An 18,128-nucleotide genomic window follows, 5' to 3' on the forward strand; every position below is an offset into this window, starting at 1 on the left:
GAAACTATGGACTTTATTGACTTGATTCATAGAACTTTTTTTGAAGGAAATAAAATTTACTATAAAATTACAATTTACATTTTTGGTATGCATTCATTGGTTTACGTTCTGCAAGCCAGTAAAGATCAATTTGATACGAAAAATGACTTCCTCAGCGGATATCAGTGAAACAGCTGGAATTACAGCTAAATTACTATGGGCACTTTTGAAGAACACCAAATGCCCTACAATTTGCGACCAAAACCGCGTTGATATCATAAAACGCAGCTGAGTATTAGAAAGTTAAAAAAAAAGTAATTTAATTTACGTGTATTTTAAATGGAAAATCTTGGAAATCAAATGGAAAGTACTTAGGATTGGAATGAAGAGCTCAAACTTGGCAGGAATTTTTGTTTTAGCATAAAAAACAATATTTTGCTTGATGAGCAACAAAAAAAATACTTTCACTGGAAACGAAGCACCCTAATATATATATGGTGACACACATTAATATTCCCGCGACATAACATCTCCACGACAAAATATCACAATAGTTCAAAATTTCTATTAAAAATCCTGTTAATAAATAAGTTTAAATGTAAAAGTGTGCCACAAGCTTATGTGTTGGTTAATTTTCGAATACACACATACAAAATCCATGATAAAAGGGCACAGCACAGTATCAAGCTTATGTGTTAGCCTATTTTCGAATAAACACACACAAAATCCGTGAAAAAACGGCACAGCATGATAGTAAGCTAATAATTGTTCTCTAGTAATGTTTTTAATTCATTGAAAATTGTTTATTTAGATGCATTAATAGGCAAAGAGAAAACAATAGACCTTGCAGGCCATCCCTGAAATTTCCGATCTTAGACCCAAAACGCAATGGACCGAATTTAATAATAAAACTATTTTTTTTTTTTTATATTTTGTCACCGAAATCTGATGTTCTTCGGATATTTTATCACAGGGATTTTTTGTCCGGGGATATTAACGCACGTAACCATATATATTTATATATAGAAAGAAAATGAAAAATTTATATTTTATCTTTCTCGATTGATATTTATTATCATTTTTATATTACATCGTTATAATGTTTAACCATCAAGCAACAATACAAAGAAAATTATTTAATTATGAATTTTGTTGAGTTTCTTGTAGAATGATTTTTTCACCTGGTCTAAATGCAGGCATTCCAAGATATGGGCAACCACCGCAACGGAAAGCATCACCAAGATAGCACTACATCACAAACAAATTACGTTATATTTTAAACAATATAAATATGTCATAATTGATTGAAAAATAAATCAAATAACTGTACAAATTGAACGAAAAGTAGTCAAGTTACGTATTAGTCACACTTACATTTCCACATGATGATTTTTCATTTTTTAAACCGATCGGAGTTTCACCTAATTCTTCAGCCAAACCACATGAACAGTCTTTACATGCTTTGCGTTTGCCAGTTGTGCCACATACTGAAATAATTTTCAGAAATTTTAAAACTTGTTATATTGATTCATATCAATTTTTTTAACAAAAACATGTAATAAAGTATATTTATACCATACCTCTCAAAGAATCAGAGTTCGGTTTTTCTTTATCTTCTTCGTTTAGTATATTGTCTTCATCAATTAAGTCATCATCGATATTATCTAATTTCCAAACAGCAGTGGGACTCTTTATAGATTGTAAAACCATAGAAGATCCAATCTAATTAAAAATAAAATTGCGTGAAGATATTATGTTAAATTGTCGTTTATTATCTTTAAACGAATTTTGCTAAAGGAAAATTTTTTTTTGAATTTTTAAAAAACCACTTTGGCGGTTTCAACACGATGGTGAGAACACGACGGCAACACGATGCTTTTGTAGTGTAAACACCCTTAAAGTATTTTCAGGATAGTTCGATGGTAGTTTCACGATGTTTTCATGGTGGAAATTCAGTGCCATTTATGAACTTGTGACACTAGAGTGACAAAAATACACTATAATAGCACTGTGAAGCTACTATGAAATCACTGTAGAACCACTGTAAAAACACTATAAAATCATTGTGGGACAACTGTGAAACTATCATTGAACTATGGTACAAATATTATAAAATCAATGTGGAATCACAGTGAAAATATAATTTAAATGTAATAGAACAGTGTAAATCTAATGTCATGACTGCACAAAACCCTGCATTTCTACTGGGTTTCAACCACATTTTAATAGTGGTTTCACGGTGTCGCTAGAACTGCGAAAATTCGAAATAAACTCAGTAGATACATAACGTATCGTCGATGTTTTGACGGTATGTATTTTCACCGTTTAAGCTCGGTTTTATTTTTTTTTTGTTTGTGAATTTGCAACACTATGATTACCCGCGATTATATGATTTTAAATCAATTTAATTGCAAAACAATATAGTTTTGACGTATGTGCTTTGATTTTATACATGATTTATTAATACAAATGATACTTAACCTCATATGATGGTTTTTCAGCTGTAACTTGACAAATTTTTAAATTTTCATCGAAATTTGATAAAAGTTTTGAAATTTTCCATTTGGAAGGTAAATCATATTGAATGTTATTAGTAAGACGGAAACCACTAAGTTTCAGCTGAGTGATTTCCTTGGCACATAATTTGTTGATTTCATCTTTCTGCGATGGATTTACCAGTTTATGTATAAAAATTGAACATCCAGGTTTAAGAACTTGTAATAATCGATTAAATGAATTCAAATTCGAAGTAAAGGATAGTATTAAATCAAATACTGAATTTCCACAGTCATTGAGAGCTAAAAAAAAAATATATTTATAGCTAGTATGATATACCTGTTAATTATGATTTAATTTTCTCGTAAATAATTATTGACGTTACATTTTTATGAATAAAAAAATTAATTGGTTATAAATACGTACAATGTAATATTTCAAGTGGATGTGTGACTGTTATTTTAGTAGAGAAATTGGTAACTTGATTAATTTGTTCAATAAATTCATTTGTGTCATCAATTTTATTAGAATCAACAATAATTAAAATTTTATCTTCAGATTTAAATGAAAACATGATCACTCACTTAAAAAAAAAAGCAATAAATACAAATGTACACAACCCTCTGCAATTAAGATTTATTGGATTTATTCAATTATTATTTATTTAGTTTACTATAGTAGTAGTAACAACACACACAGATGGCCAGCATGACTGCAAGTTGACGGAAATTTACAGCCGAACTTTGACGCTAAATTAACTGCGAAAAGTTTGCGTGTTAATCGTTGATACTGTTTGTTTTTTCCCGCAATACGCAACCCTTTAGATCACATCGGAGACAGTCAGGCTTGTCGCTGCTTATCAGTTTCGATCAATTACGGGGTCTTTCCTAAGATACCCACTTTGATTGATTGAAAGTCATCGCCGCCATTATCATTCAATTAAATGATGCTAATTTTTTGTTTTTTTTTCAGATATTTACCTATGACACCTTATTGCGATGATAGCGCCAGCAATTCTAAACGGCTCTTCATGAAACTTGGCAATTTATTCTATGGATAATTATGAGTGTGAATGCAGCAGACATTAGACAAATTTAAAATTATAAATAAATAGAGTAAATAATTAATAAAATTAAATTTTTAAAAATGCGCATTTCAAAAATTTTAAAATTATTAAATTCCTTCTTTATAAACATTATTTTTTTTAATTATTTACTCTTTTTATTTATAATTTTAAATTTGTCTGATGTCTGCTACATTCACATTCATGGATAATTTTATCTCTGTCAAGTTCGAAGGGTTCGAAGCCTATGCGATCAACTAGTTTGGAAATGGTGGCGATTTAAAATTATTATCAAATTACGGCCGCTATTTTGTTAAATAACTTTTTAAAAGAAACATTATTAGTTATTAGATATAAAGAACATCAAAGTTGATGAAAGAACCTTAATTTAAAAAAGTGATTTGGAATAATTCAAAACAATTTGAAATCATTTAAAACAATTTGAATTGACTAATATATAAATATACACTTAGCATGGAGCAAATCATTTTTCTTAATCAGGGAGCCTACATTCGATTATTTTTTGAATTTTTAAAAATTTAATAAACGTTCAAAGTTACATGATTGATATTGTCGTTATGATAAAAATCACATTATTATATTTTTGAAAATTTTCGACAAATAATTATAAAATTTCATATACTTATTGCTTAGGCATAATTATCTTGACCAAGTTTAAAAATTTTTAAAGTCGATTGAGTATACTCAATATATATATTTTAAAAATGGCATTGATTTGAAATTTTCAAATTAATGAAAAATTCTGCTACCGTATTTATTTTTTGTTTTAATTTGAATAAATTTTTAACGGTAACTTTTATTCTTAATATGTAAAAAAAAAAACGTCAACTCTGAGAAAAAAAGCTATACTTTTTTATTTTTTTAATTTGTGTTGTAGGGTAATTATTTTACTTTTAATAAATAATGAACAGTGAATTCCGTTTTGATTACCGAATGGACTTTTTTTCTAATAATCGATTAGTTTAATTATATTTTCTTTTCAAGTTAGTTGCTGGTGCTTAATAATGAAATTTATAATTATTCATGACAGAGAAAACAATTGTTGATGTGAATAAGAAAAAAAGTTTTTTAAGTGAGGAATTTATATTGAATATGAAACGTATTGAATTTCATTTACACTTATTATTTTGCATATTTTACCTTTCCTCTTATCGTCTTATCTATCACGTGCTTCGTTCAAGTTTAAATAACATTGGTTTGGTTAGTCTACGTCAGTCTGCGTTTATGCGTCAGAGAAGAAACATGTGGTGTTATTGTTATAGGTTAATTTAGTTACAAATTTATAAATGAAAACGAATAAATCATGTTGTTTCATGAATCAAAAGCTTTTATATTTTCAGCTATTTTTTTATTATCAATCGATATAATCCTGTCAAAGTCATGGGGTAAGTTTTTCAATGACAAATCAGTTATTTAGAATAAGCTATTACTGTCGTGACTACCATGTACGTTATACAATTTGTCACGTACGCCACTTTTAACAAATACACTTTTTATCATTTAATTCAATATTTCCAGTTAAGTTAAATGGAAAAATTTAAAAAAAGAAAAGAAAATAAAGTTGCTTTATGATACTGTTAATTTAAATTTCATATGTACAAGTATTTATAATTTTCTTATTATGTAATTGTTACCAATTTGATAAATAGCACCAGTCGTTTCATTAAATACTGATATTGTTTTTAAAAAAATAATTTAAAGATTTATTAGGAGAATTCCTTAAAGCCAAATTGGAATTTATAAATTTTTTAAAAATGTTTTACTTTGAAATTTTTTAAGAATTATACATAGATTACAACAAACTCTAATTAAAATCTTAAAATTATTTAAGATATTCCCAATGAGCTAGTGTAAAAGTAGTTGCTGCTGGTATATATTGCTATGAATTGTATAATTGATATAATGAGCCAGCAAATTTTCTGTGGGACATATTGTTACAAAAATTATTCAGAAAAAACATTTATATAATATTTTCGTCTGACAGCCGGAAGATAGATTTCTGAATACGTTATACCTCTAAAAATTTAAAGATTTATTTTCAAAGATTCTAATTGATCAGTTTTTTTTTTATTTTATTTTTTTGAAACTTAAAAGATTTTTTTATCGTCTTTGAAAATTGAAGAAGGTATTGATAATAAATCATTGAATATGGCAAATATTTAAATAATGAAAAGTTATCAGTTTATCATAGAAAATTTGATATGCATTTTTTTATACTTTGCTGGGATTTTTTTTAAACATTGCAGCACATAGTCGGGAAAATGTTTTTTTCCTCTTCGAAATAAATATTTGTATAATTAATGACTCAAATTAAATTCGATCAGAAATTATGAATGCCCGATGAAAAATCATTTTATACAATTGGATAGAAAAAGTGGCCCGATTAATTTGTATACTATCGTACATAATTATATCTTATTTGCATGTAATCACATAATATTTTCGTATAGATTATATATAAATATATAAAATTCTATACACGTATATACATTTGTATATAATTATATATTCTTTTTTGCATTTTTATATAGAATTATATACGATTGTATATAATTGTATATAATTATATACGCTTGTATATAATTGTCTATAATTATATAAAAATTTTATATAATTATGCATTACCTCTATCCAATTGTATATAATTCATATATAACTGTATACAGTTATATAAAATTTTTTTTCATCGGATGAAAATTAATAAAATTTCATTTTTTAAAATTATATCAGATGTTGCTGTAACAATCGGTCCAGAAGTTCACTTTTTTTCTGACAATGGCACTTTATTGAGACGCATAAAAAATCGAGACTCAATGGTATTTTCTGCTATAGCTTTCGATCAAATATCTCACACGTTATTTCTTGGTGACTCAAGTAATCAAACAGTAACAATATTTTCAAAAAATCTACAATCTAAAGATCCTGAAATGAATATTTTATTTAACGGTAAGAAATTTCCGAATCTTTTGTAACATTTTAATACTTAATACTTAAAAGCAAAATGATAAATTTATACATATAATTATAAATTTTCTTACTTGAATAATAGGTAAAAGTGATACTTCGACAGTTATGGATATGGCCTATGATCAGTCATCACAGTGCCTATTTTGGACAGACAGTAGAAAACAAGTAATTTATAAAATGAATATTAATTCATTAAATGGTTCTGTTTCACCAAAGATAATTTTACGATTAAAAAATGAAAACCCTCATGGATTGTCTTTAGATATATGTCATCAACGATTATATTGGGCAAATAGCAATGCATCATATCCCAGTATATCAAGTGCAAATCTCGATGGGACAAACTATTCTATAATAATCAGCAACGATTTATATCAACCAGTCGCAGTAACTGTTGATCATTTATCTCAACAATTATATTGGATTGATGATGAAGAAGGAATTAATTTTAAAATTGAACGCAGCAATTTAGATGGTACCAGACGTGAGCTATTGATACGTGGAAAACATCAACAGCCTTTCAATATTGCTATTGATTACTCTAGGATTTACTGGTCAGATTGGGTTTATAAAGCTGTTTGGAGTGTAGAAAAAAATACACAATCAGTAAAAGTTCCTAAAAAATGGAAATCGTTTCGTGATAACAATAAAAATACTTTTCCTACATCAATAATGACATACGATAATATCGCTGATATTGAATGTATTACTTTACAAAGTGAAACATTTTCTAATTATTCTTTATCAAATGATAACAGTGAAAAATATAGTATATCGCTTGGGAGCAGTGAAGAGCATAATGAGCCAATAAATAAAAATTCACAAATATGTTTAAATGGTGGACACTTGAATACTATAAGCAGTACTTGTCAATGCGATTTTGGGTAATAATAAAATTAAAATTTTTCGGCGTATACGTTACTTTATCCGCGAACCTAAAACTTTTTCCTGTCTCGAAGCTCATTCAAAGAAATTAACAAAATATGGAAAAATATATAAATAAATAAATAAAATACATAAAAAACCAACGCTAAATTTGGATTCCTATCTGATGTCGGCATCATTAAGTTAAACGAATTTTTTCTCAAAATTTTTAAATAGATTAGAGACGATGTATGGCGGTATGTATGTGCATCTTCAGGACAGCAATAGGTTTTCGTATTTTTCAATTTATACTGATTTAAAAAAAAATCTGAAAAACGTCTAACTCTGAGGGCCAGCCCCGAAAGAGCTCGAAAACATTGTTACTTGTTACTTGTAAATTTTTGAGCGCTTTGAGCTCAAAGAACTGTTAGTCCGACAAAACACACATTTCACTGAGAAAAAATCATTTTTGTCCGACGATATCTTTGGAACAAATGAATCGATTCAAGCGTTCTTAGTAGCAATCGAAAAAGCTCACCAAGACTTCGAACTGTTTATATTTTGAGGTGAATCAGACAAGTTGTTTTTGAGTTATACGCAAAAAACCTAAAAACAAAAAAAAATTTATTTTTTCGTATAACTTGTAAACTACATGACAGATCAACTCCAAAATCTAATCAATTTTAAGTCTTGGTGAGCGCTTTTGATTGCCACCGAGAACGCTCAAATCAATTGATTCGTTTCAAAGACGTCTGATAAAAAAGTTTACACACTCACGCACGCAGACGTTCATCTGAAAATGGACAGAATAGCTTTCTAGGACCCTCTTAACGTCACGATCTGATGAAAACTCGATTTTCGAAAATCGGACCGAAGCAAATAACTCATTTTTTTGAAAGTTTGCAATTTTCATAGCAGAAAGTTGAAAATGATCTCGAGGTTAGTGAATTAAAACATTAAGTATTTTTAAAAACTCAAACACTTCGAGATTACTTGAGATTCAGACTTGCAGAATTAATAAGTTTCTACAATTTTATATTGTATTATCGGTGTTTTAAAACTAAGCAAGCGATGGTATAACAATTCAGTTTATCATTTCCTTTAACTGTTTTAAACTCAAATATTGATCTACTATCCTAACTAACGAAAGTAGACATTTATTCATTTCTTTATGTTTCAGGTACAGTGGGCCATTTTGCGAAAAATCAGTTTGTGATGGATTTTGTATTCATGGTGAGTGCAGCATACTTTATGATGGAAAACCAAATTGCAAATGCCATTCAACCCATCGAGGATTAAGATGTGAACAAGACATATGCTTAAATTATTGCTTAAATGAAGGAGAATGTCGTATTGAAAATAATAAAGCAGTATGTTTATGTAAATATTCTCGAGGTATTAGATGTGAAGAATTACACAACGTAACGCAATTATGTAGAATTATATGTGCCAGTCCATTATATTCTGCGTACGAAGAAATGGATGATGGTTTATGTCGGTAAGTCTAGAATTTATATTTACAATATTTTTTCTCTTACATACTAGTAACAATTATTCAAATTAAATGAAGATTGATTTCTATATAATCTTATCTTTTATTAAATTTATAGCTGTTCCGAAATAAACTCCACTGGCGATCTTAATGATAAGTTTATTGATGATTCTTGGACAAGAATATTAACAGTTGTGTTAATTGTAATTATTGGAATACTTCTAATTTTAATTGTAATACTAAGTTATTTTCTTAACAAATTCCGTTGTCGGCCACTTATTAAGAAACGATTTGTCATGAGTAGAAAGGGTATTACTCCTTTAACATCAAGACCTCAGTTATCGAGTGATCAATGTGAAATAATGATTGAGGATTGTTGCAACATGAATATTTGTGAAACTGTAAGTATTATTGTATCAACTTAAATTAATATTTATTGTGTCAAGAGCATAACATTAAGTTTTTTAGTTTTTAAATTAACAATAAATATAAAAAAATTTTAAACCCCAGGTTAGTTTAGTTACAAATAATCTCGACTGGCAGCGATAATCTTAAGCTCAACTTCTCAGTAGTCGAAAGTCAATAAATTCATGGCGGGTTGAATTAACATATACACCTATGCTTAACTTTTTTTAAAACTTGATCAATTTTCATCGCAATTAAATTATTATATTTAAATATATTAATTAATTTTATCTTGTTAATTTACAGCCTTGTTTCGAGCCTAAAATTAAAAATTCAGATCTGAAGGGTACGAAGATGAAAGGGAAATTTCATTGCTGACGAAAGTGTAATAATTATTGTAAAAATGAAATTATACCTCATTCAGTGATAAAATATTATTATTATTATTATTATTATTATTATTATTATTATTATTATTAGTATTATTGCTAAGTTAAATGTATTCTAAGAAATGATTGTCGTGCATAATGCTTATAATGAGAGAAAAACTGATCATTATTTTACTTAATGAAAATCATGAAAAAAAATTCATATCATGATTAACGTACTTAAAAACTTTTATTGTTTCGCTGACAAATAAAAATAAATTTTATACATTATGTTTAAGATGTTATGAATATTTATTAAATGTATATATTAATACATGATATTATGAAATACTTAAATAGTATCTACAAATAATTTTAGTTAGTGTATAATATTCCCGCTGTATATATGTTTTTAGAAACTTACCATGCTGAACGATTCGAAGTTGAATGACAATAATCCCTCAAAATTTATGTACTAATTGTGTGAAAAACGAACGAACAGTTGTACTAATTTCTATGCTATTTTAACATGTACTTACGTCGGTTGTGTAGAAAAATTTACACATGTATACTGAAAGTAACACAAATTAATGTTAAAATTTTCTACAATCTAACCATTAATTTTTACACATTTAAAAATATTTTTAATTTTAATACCGATCAAGCAACTGCAGACGATTGTTTCTTCAAATCTATAATAATAATAATAATAATATTAATAGTAATAATAATTTAAGTTTATTTGGTTATAGGACAGGTGTCATCTAATGACCATAAGACAATATACAATATGAAGTAAACAGTAATTTATATTAATTTCAGATGAACAAATTATAGATTTTAAAATAATAAAATAAAACGAAAAGACAAAATTTGAATAATAATAATAATGGGTATTCTCATAAGGCTAAAATATATATTGTACATTGTAATATACATATTATTATTATTATTAGTATTATTATTCTAATTGATATAGCATGACATAAATGTAAACTCACTCAATAATCAAACGACCAAAAAAAAAAAAAAACATCAACCAAATATTACAATACCGAAGGTACATAATATGTATAGTTGAGCCAATAAGTATGCATAAATAAATTAATAAATAACTAATAATAAAGTTATGCGGTTAGCTATTGTGAAAGATGATGTAATCTTACATTAAAATTCATTTTTTCAGTTATGAAAAAAATTTTTAACTTGATAATAGGATTGAATATTTATTGATTCTAGAGATTGTACAATTTAAGATAATACACTTTAAGAGAAAGTTAGTAGTAATCTCTCATTTCCGTCATAAGTTGAAACATTGTATTATTAAAATTTTAAATATAACTTACAATGCTGACGCATATTGAAATGCATCGCGAACATATTATACGTAAAAATTACTTTACTAAGTTAATCTATATCAAGTTAACCAACAATGACTACATCGTCTTGAAATTGGTAAGCTGGTACTTCCAAATTTGATGGCGCAGGTCCTTTTCTTATTCTTCCACTAGCATCATAATGGGAACCATGACACGGACAGTAGTAGCCACCAAAGTCACCAGCATTTGCGATTGGTACACATCCAAGATGTGTGCAGACACCTAACACTACTAACCATTCAGGCCGTTTAACTCGGTCACGATCATGCTGAGGATCTCGTAAGATTGAAACGTCAACTGATTCTTCTTTTTCTATTTCCTTAGCACTCCTGTAAAAAGCTTCAATTCAATACTAAGTCATACACATAATAAAATATTTAATTTGAAAAAAGATTATTTCAATATATTCAATTCTGATTATATTACAATCAAAGTCTCCTAAAGTTACTCTCTCTGGCCACAAATATTTTCTAAAGTTACTTTTTTCTCTTATCCTTACTCTAGATGCTTACTAGGATAACTATTAGTAGAAGAGCTAATGAGCAATTTTGGGTAGGTTCTTGAGGCACTTAGCAAAAGAAAGATCCCTAAAAAAGATAGTCAAGATCTGGCTGGAGGGTAACGGCCCCTCGGCAACCCTTGAATTTCTGGAAAAGGGAAATTTCCTTATTCAAAAAATGTTTCTGAGGCACATTGAAATTTTGGGAGGGTAATATAGGTAATTAAAAATAAATAATCCCAAAAAGCCAGATCATTTTGATGGAACTTTCGATCTGCCAGATCGTCGTGAAAGTATCGCGTAAGTGCATGTGAACAGCACTATGTAACGCTTAAAGTGCAAGAGAGAACGTATATCGGCTGTGCCTCTCGCTCAAGACTACTACGACGTGATTGGCTCTCGCAAGACCACATGACCTACAGTGCCCATGCAGCGGTTTATTCAATAATATTTAATAATAATATTAGCCTCCCAAAATTTCAAAGTGCCTCAAAAACATTTTTTGAATTTGTTTTACAAACCATTTTTCACTAGTCTAGCTAACATTAAGTGTCGACTAATTGATCTGACTTTTTCATATATCAATTCTTTACATACCTAACTTAAAATATATAAAAATCAAAATGTCTCAAAAACATTTTTTGAAAAAGGAAATTTCCCTTTTTTAAAAATTCAAGGATTGTCGGAGGGCCGCTACCCTCCAGCCAGATCTCGGCTATCTTTTTTAGGGGTTGTTCAGGGGCTCTTACAAAATTTTGCTAAGTGCCTCAAGAACCTACCCAAAATTACTTAATATCTCTCAGACTATATTTCCCTATGCGAATTACGATGCACTTCAAGTCATTATAGATAATTTTAAGTAGCGTGCCAGAGTGCTAGAATCTTGTATTTCGATTAATCTTGTAAAAATTCCATTGGAAGAAAATACGAAGAAATTTAGGGAACTTATAATGACAACTTTATGGGACTTTGACTGTAACATAAGTCTAAAGTCTAAATTATTAAAAATTAGACCTACGCTAATTCTCGAAAATTTAATTAAGATCTACTACTCAAATCTATTTCTAAATATTCCATTCAGCAGCCGAAATGGACTCTGATTTGAAACAAGATTTGAATTGATTAAAAATAACGTTTCACATAAAAGTAAAAAAAAAAAAAAAAAAAAATATATTCGATTTTTTGGACAGTCTAATATGTATATATATTTATGTATTTTATCTTGTATTATACCGATGACGAATGAACAAAGGTTTTCCTCTCCATTTGAAAACCATGCTCTGTCCTTCTGGAATGTTGCTTAGTTTTACTTCAATTTTAGAAACAGCCAAAACATCCGCAGAAGCTGCCATTGAACTGAGAAGACCATAAACTATAGCTTTTGCTCCATAGGCGGTAGCTAGAGTAGTACCTTTTGTGTAATTAATAAAAAAAAATAATAATAATTAATACTAACCAATCGTTGATAAAATATATTATTTTTATAAAAAATTTATGAATAATTACCTGTTGCCACAAAATACCCAAAATTTCCTTTTTGCGCATTATAATCCCTTGATCTCATAGTAGGATCTTTCAAAAAGTCTTTTCGATAATTATCGAAGTCTGGTACTCTAATGTCTGTATGAGACAAACGTTGCTGTGAAATTTGAGTTCCCACTGTAAATATTAAGATTAATCAAACATCAATTATGATAAATATTTTTGTTGAATAACCGTTCGCTAATTTGGGAATCCGCATCATAACGTGTATTACATAATCTTTGATTTCTGGGATTTATAAGTTAAAAAAAAAAAAGGTCAGGTACTGTAAATTTAATTGTGACTTTTGTAACTAACCTGTCGGTCCAGAACTCAATTTGATGGGCCGAATAAAACCATTTTGAAAAAAACTGTAAGAGGTTTTTGGAATAACGGGGAGAGCCGTAGCTACTTTTTCCTTTTTGCCCTTGTTTATTGTGACAATAGGCGCTGATCCATTTGAAACAGCAGCAGTTGTTGCTTTTAGAAAAAGATTCACATTCGCGGATTTAGATATTGCGTTCATTTTCTTTTATATTAAAAAAATACTATCTAACCAAATGAAAGGTGCGTATCTTCCAAAAAAATTACTAATTAACTACGTCTGAACCATCGACAACTATATGTACACACGTACATATACCTATAATTTATCGACACAGCTCTGAATGGCAAAGAACATGAGACCATACCCGTTGACAACGACGCCATCTGTAACAAAAGCTTTGAAAATTTTTATTCATCAATTCGACGTCAACTTTCTGTCAAAATTGAAAGCAACTTTTTTCTTCAGCTATCTTCAGACAACACTTTTTTGTCAACGAGTTGTGCTCAAATCTCATATTGGGAACTGAGTAACTGGGTCACGCAGTCTGCTGGTAAAAGATCAAACTAACGATAGCTTACAACAGTCAAGTAAATACACAGTATAAATACATGTTGTTAACATCTTCAATAAATTTTAAAAAACAAATTATCAAGAAATTAAAATTTTAAATTGAAGTTGGAACATTTAAAGAACGTAAAAAGTCCAAAAATTAAGTATTTTATGCAGTAAAAAATTGTCAGAGTAAAGCAAATAAAAATTTAAACGCAGTTTTCTATAAATTTCCAGAGGCTGGTTTTTTTGATAATTTGGAAAAAGTTGATAAATTAAAAACATGGTAGAAGTTATTAAAAATAAAGAAAGTTACTCCTCAAATAAAAGTTTGTTCCTCACATTAAAAAAAAACCGATTATTTATTGCCAGATACGTTTGTAAAGTTCAACCTAAAATTAAAAAACTGAAAATATTATTTTTGTTTTTTCAAGTAAATAAATAATAAGTATAATAATTTTTTTTTTAATATATTTTTTATAATATATTTTTTTTATAATATTTTTTTTTATAATATATTTTTTTTTGTTTTGGGTTTTTATGGAAATTGATGGAAACTTTTGCTCTATAGGAATCGCGCGATATTTTAAACCAAAACTCGTATTGCAGAATATAATCTGCTGAGCTCGCTATTAGTATAATGTTTGTTTTATATTTTTTTAAAGAAATTGGAGAATCAATTTCAAAGTAGTTGGGAATGAATGAAAATAACTAGTGAATATAACTGTCATGATGTGTTTATTTTAAATATTTCAAGAGGGACTTAAAGCTTTAATTAAATCGATCTGTTTTCATATTCTTTTTTTTGATTCAGTTGATAAAATGTAACAAATAATTATAAAAAAAAATATATATATAATCCAATAATGAATTGTAGTTTAAGGCCAATCGATATTGATACCAGTAACGTCAAGAGCGACGATATCGATTTCAACACCGAGAAGATCACAGAGATTGGGTTTTGTTCTTCTAAAATCCCCATGTACAAACTCTTTGATGTAAGTTCCTGCTTGTGTTTTTACATCAACAATAAACAATTGTTTCATACACAAATTATGTAAATCCAAATTCGGAAGTCTTTTTTGAATTTCATTTATTTCCGTTGGTGATAAATAACGGGCCCGTATTTGATGAACAATCCGATTACGTGATGCCAATGGTCGTCTGTGTAGGACTCGAATTGGTGTTTTTTGAGTTATTTTTAAATTTTTTATTGAATTAATATCGTCGAATTTCAATGGATTTTCCAAAGAATTTTTGATAATACATAATGACCGGTAAAACTTCTTTTTAATATTTTCACCTTCTTTGAGTCTTTTCAAGTCCAATCTAAAACAAAAATGAAAATACTGCAATCTACTTAAAATTCATTAGGTTTGTTTGTGCTTTTCATCTCTAAAATGTCTTGTTTATAAATATTACTTGTTTTCTCAGCATAATATTTTGTAATAATGTCAGTAAATTAATAGATGATAAAACTTACGGCGATAGTATTCTCATATTAGATGTAATTTTTGCAAGTTTTGATGAGTTATTTATCTTTTCAACTAATTCTTCAAACTTTTCAGATGATAACTTTGTAATTTTCGGATTTATCAGTTCAACTGCGAACGGCCTTCCTGTATTTATTGTCCGCACATCAATATCTTCCCGACCAGACGAAAGAAATTTACAAGCTGAAAAACAAAAAATAATTTTATAAATTTTTAAAACATCAAGCTTTTATTGATAATAACGTACATTCAGCTTTGCTGTACTTTACTATGAGATCACAAAGTAAGTCTTGCACAGATGTTTCCATTTTTTTTTCTCCATTTACGAACCATGGAGTTTGACTAAGTTTCCGAGACAATTTAATATATCGTCCTAAAATTAAAAGTCTGTTTACTTAGAATATCAACTAAAAAAAGATTAAATACAAACCTCCAATGAAAAGACTTTCACGAGAGCAATTTATTTGGTCAATCATCGCGTGAACCGACGGTTTTGAAGGTGGAACAGAATAACAGTCCATAAATACTTCTTCTGTAATATTGCTCAAAATTTTTTCAATGGTACTTTTACTAAAACCACCGTCTTTTAGTTTTCTATTTTTCATTTTCAACGAATTAACATCGTATTTTTTTATTCTGAAATAAATACTGAACTTAGTGACAATAAAAGAAACCTACGTTCAATAATTACATAATCAACTGTTAACATACACTTAAAAAAGTGTGCTCAGTAAAATATTATTATTGAACATATTAATCCTAAACAGATAACAGTTTTCCTGAGCTTGATGCATTGACGTTGACTGCACGTTGAATGCACGGAGAATGTATCAGGTAAGTAATCAAGAAAAATAAACATATTTGATTTTTCTTTACTTACAATTTTTCACAATCAATTTCATCATTTAAATAAGTATACGAAATATTAACAGTGAAAGGAGAAGATACGAGTGAACAAGTCGTTAGCTGCTTTGAAGTCATAGTTTCAATTTTTGGTAACATTTGCATTTTCCATATTTCCTTAACACTGTAGCTTTTTGCATCTGTATCTTCTAGTGGATTATTTGATGATTTGGATTTTTGTGTTAAGTACATTAAAAGTGATTTTTCTCTTATTACTATGGATATGGGTAGATTAAGTCCACATGTAAACGTTTGCGAATCATAACCATTCAATCGTATTGCTTCAGAAATCTAAAATAAAGATTAATCTAATAATTTCAAGGTAGATTATCAATCAAAACTGAATCAAGTTATTAAAATATAACTAAAGAAGTAAAAACAAAAATTTCGTACCTGTTTTAATGATTCATTTTGAACTTTACTCTGGAGTATTCCTAAGCAAATAATACATGTTTTGGGCTCTTCCGGCGTTTCGTCAAATTCTGAGTTTTCAAAAATGTTTTTTATCTGCAGCAAACATATTAGAATAATATATATTAGAATTGAGACAAAGCCGTACACAAAAAATTAACCGTTGCGAGAGTGGCATTTTTTCCGGTAAGACTGTTATGGTTTTTTTTTTAATTATATTTATATTTAGAATCGATAGTTATCTTGTAATTTTTTATTAATTTTAAATTTTAACAACCTTTAAATAAATATAAATTTAAAGTTTATTTGGCTCGTTAGCCCTCCATTTTTAAGGGTGTTTTTTACAATTTACTTAGATTTTAAATGGCTTTTGGTTGAACAAACTTCAGATTTGGATTTAGCGGACCAAAATACATAAAAATCATACTTGGTCTATAGTTCCATAAATTTTTTTCTTATCAAAACTGCTAATTTTTGGCGATTTTTATGGTTTTTTGCAATTTACTTAAAATTTTGAAGGTGTACGAGCAAAGCTGACTCCAGATTCGGATTCAGCACGTCGAAACACATGAAGATAGGTAGGTCCGGTCAAAAGTACAGACCACTTTTTTTATTTTGTGGGCTGGTATAATTAATATTCAATTAAACAGAGAAAGTTTGTACATTAATTATTTATTAATCTTGTTAGACCTTTCACCAACTAGTTTGAAACGAGGCAATAGTTCTGATTATATTATATGTAATAAATAAAATTGCTCGATGTATGACAGTGGAGTTGCCTATTATAATAACTGGGCTCAAACAGAGCGAAAATTATAAGTGTTTATCGGTCATTTGAATCAAAGGAGACTTTTTGACATCTTAATAATGTTCAGTGTACTCTATTAAATGAGTTAATGATTGTTCTTAAAATCTGCTTTATAAAAAATTATAAACTTAATTCTCGTAATTATTAACTATTCAATCAATCGATTTCTTTGCATTTAAAGTTTAATTTCTAATTTATATTTTATTAAAACATCAACTACATCTGATAAAAAGTCAATAAATGGGCCCTTTACTTTATGTAAGTGGATAAAACAAAAACAAAAAATGCATTTTACCGTATCAGGATTGGTTATTAGATTTTGAAAATGCTCATTTTTTGAAATACCGCTTAACCTCAAAGAACAAAGTAAACAGCATCCCAGTGAATTTATCAACTTAGCTCTCTCATAGTAAATACTATTAATAAATTCAAGACTCATTATTAATATTTTTACTTTTTAACAATCTTTAATTCATAATATAAATATATAAATCGTAGCAAACACCCGCTGTTTTTTTATTTTACTACAATCTTTATATCAATCTGAAGCAACCTGAAGTTCTCTGACTAACTGAGCTTATA

The 18,128-nt window shown here is 28.2% G+C and overlaps 4 protein-coding genes across 4 annotated transcripts; 1 reads left to right on the forward strand and 3 right to left on the reverse strand.

Moving 5' to 3' along the window:
- Positions 1-1,026: 1,026 nt before the first annotated feature.
- Positions 1,027-3,161, reverse strand: LOC103569695 (anamorsin homolog). The gene is made up of 5 exons (XM_008547145.2): positions 2,902-3,161; positions 2,461-2,777; positions 1,560-1,701; positions 1,354-1,466; positions 1,027-1,227 (listed from the first exon to the last, which is right to left on the reverse strand). The coding sequence occupies exons 1-5, from the start codon at positions 3,047-3,049 to the stop codon at positions 1,120-1,122; spliced, it is 828 nt and encodes a 275-aa protein (XP_008545367.1). The 5' UTR covers positions 3,050-3,161; the 3' UTR covers positions 1,027-1,119.
- Positions 3,162-4,703: 1,542 nt separating this feature from the next.
- Positions 4,704-10,810, forward strand: LOC103569694 (protein cueball). Its single transcript, XM_008547144.2, has 6 exons — positions 4,704-4,944; positions 6,290-6,505; positions 6,609-7,410; positions 8,571-8,888; positions 9,001-9,283; positions 9,594-10,810. Exons 1-6 carry the CDS (start codon positions 4,863-4,865, stop codon positions 9,663-9,665), a joined length of 1,773 nt encoding a protein of 590 aa, XP_008545366.1. The 5' UTR covers positions 4,704-4,862; the 3' UTR covers positions 9,666-10,810.
- A 58-nt stretch (positions 10,811-10,868) lies between these two features.
- LOC103569693 (cytochrome b-c1 complex subunit Rieske, mitochondrial) lies at positions 10,869-13,725 on the reverse strand. The gene is made up of 4 exons (XM_008547143.3): positions 13,373-13,725; positions 13,040-13,192; positions 12,767-12,944; positions 10,869-11,363 (listed from the first exon to the last, which is right to left on the reverse strand). Exons 1-4 carry the CDS (start codon positions 13,578-13,580, stop codon positions 11,078-11,080), a joined length of 825 nt encoding a protein of 274 aa, XP_008545365.1. The 5' UTR covers positions 13,581-13,725; the 3' UTR covers positions 10,869-11,077.
- Positions 13,726-14,461: 736 nt separating this feature from the next.
- LOC103569691 (tRNA pseudouridine synthase Pus10) lies at positions 14,462-18,108 on the reverse strand. The gene is made up of 7 exons (XM_008547137.3): positions 17,842-18,108; positions 16,721-16,834; positions 16,305-16,618; positions 15,855-16,060; positions 15,672-15,797; positions 15,415-15,607; positions 14,462-15,260 (listed from the first exon to the last, which is right to left on the reverse strand). Exons 1-7 carry the CDS (start codon positions 17,983-17,985, stop codon positions 14,810-14,812), a joined length of 1,548 nt encoding a protein of 515 aa, XP_008545359.1. The 5' UTR covers positions 17,986-18,108; the 3' UTR covers positions 14,462-14,809.
- Positions 18,109-18,128: the final 20 nt, after the last annotated feature.

Source organism: Microplitis demolitor, chromosome 3 (assembly GCF_026212275.2).
Source record: "Microplitis demolitor isolate Queensland-Clemson2020A chromosome 3, iyMicDemo2.1a, whole genome shotgun sequence".
In the NCBI taxonomy this organism is placed as follows: domain Eukaryota; kingdom Metazoa; phylum Arthropoda; class Insecta; order Hymenoptera; family Braconidae; genus Microplitis; species Microplitis demolitor.

What these genes read in the sequence shown, in the direction of transcription:
- LOC103569695 (XM_008547145.2), bottom strand. Translation starts at nt 3,049, where the DNA reads ATGTTTTCATTTAAATCTGAAGATAAAATTTTAATTATTGTTGATTCT. An exon ending in TCCACTTGAAATATTACATT is followed by an intron (nt 2,778 to 2,901) that starts GTACGTATTTAT and finishes TTTTTTTTTTAG; the next exon opens with CTCTCAATGACTGTGGAAAT. An exon ending in GAACTCTGATTCTTTGAGAG is followed by an intron (nt 1,467 to 1,559) that starts GTATGGTATAAA and finishes AAATTATTTCAG; the next exon opens with TATGTGGCACAACTGGCAAA.
- LOC103569694 (XM_008547144.2), top strand. Translation starts at nt 4,863, where the DNA reads ATGTTGTTTCATGAATCAAAAGCTTTTATATTTTCAGCTATTTTTTTA. An exon ending in AATGAATATTTTATTTAACG is followed by an intron (nt 6,506 to 6,608) that starts GTAAGAAATTTC and finishes CTTGAATAATAG; the next exon opens with GTAAAAGTGATACTTCGACA. An exon ending in ATGGATGATGGTTTATGTCG is followed by an intron (nt 8,889 to 9,000) that starts GTAAGTCTAGAA and finishes TTAAATTTATAG; the next exon opens with CTGTTCCGAAATAAACTCCA.
- LOC103569693 (XM_008547143.3), bottom strand. Translation starts at nt 13,580, where the DNA reads ATGAACGCAATATCTAAATCCGCGAATGTGAATCTTTTTCTAAAAGCA. An exon ending in ATTGAGTTCTGGACCGACAG is followed by an intron (nt 13,193 to 13,372) that starts GTTAGTTACAAA and finishes TAATATTTACAG; the next exon opens with TGGGAACTCAAATTTCACAG. An exon ending in TGGGTATTTTGTGGCAACAG is followed by an intron (nt 12,945 to 13,039) that starts GTAATTATTCAT and finishes ATTACACAAAAG; the next exon opens with GTACTACTCTAGCTACCGCC.
- LOC103569691 (XM_008547137.3), bottom strand. Translation starts at nt 17,985, where the DNA reads ATGAGTCTTGAATTTATTAATAGTATTTACTATGAGAGAGCTAAGTTG. An exon ending in GAAATTGATTGTGAAAAATT is followed by an intron (nt 16,061 to 16,304) that starts GTAAGTAAAGAA and finishes TATTTATTTCAG; the next exon opens with AATAAAAAAATACGATGTTA. An exon ending in AATATGAGAATACTATCGCC is followed by an intron (nt 15,261 to 15,414) that starts GTAAGTTTTATC and finishes TTTTTGTTTTAG; the next exon opens with ATTGGACTTGAAAAGACTCA.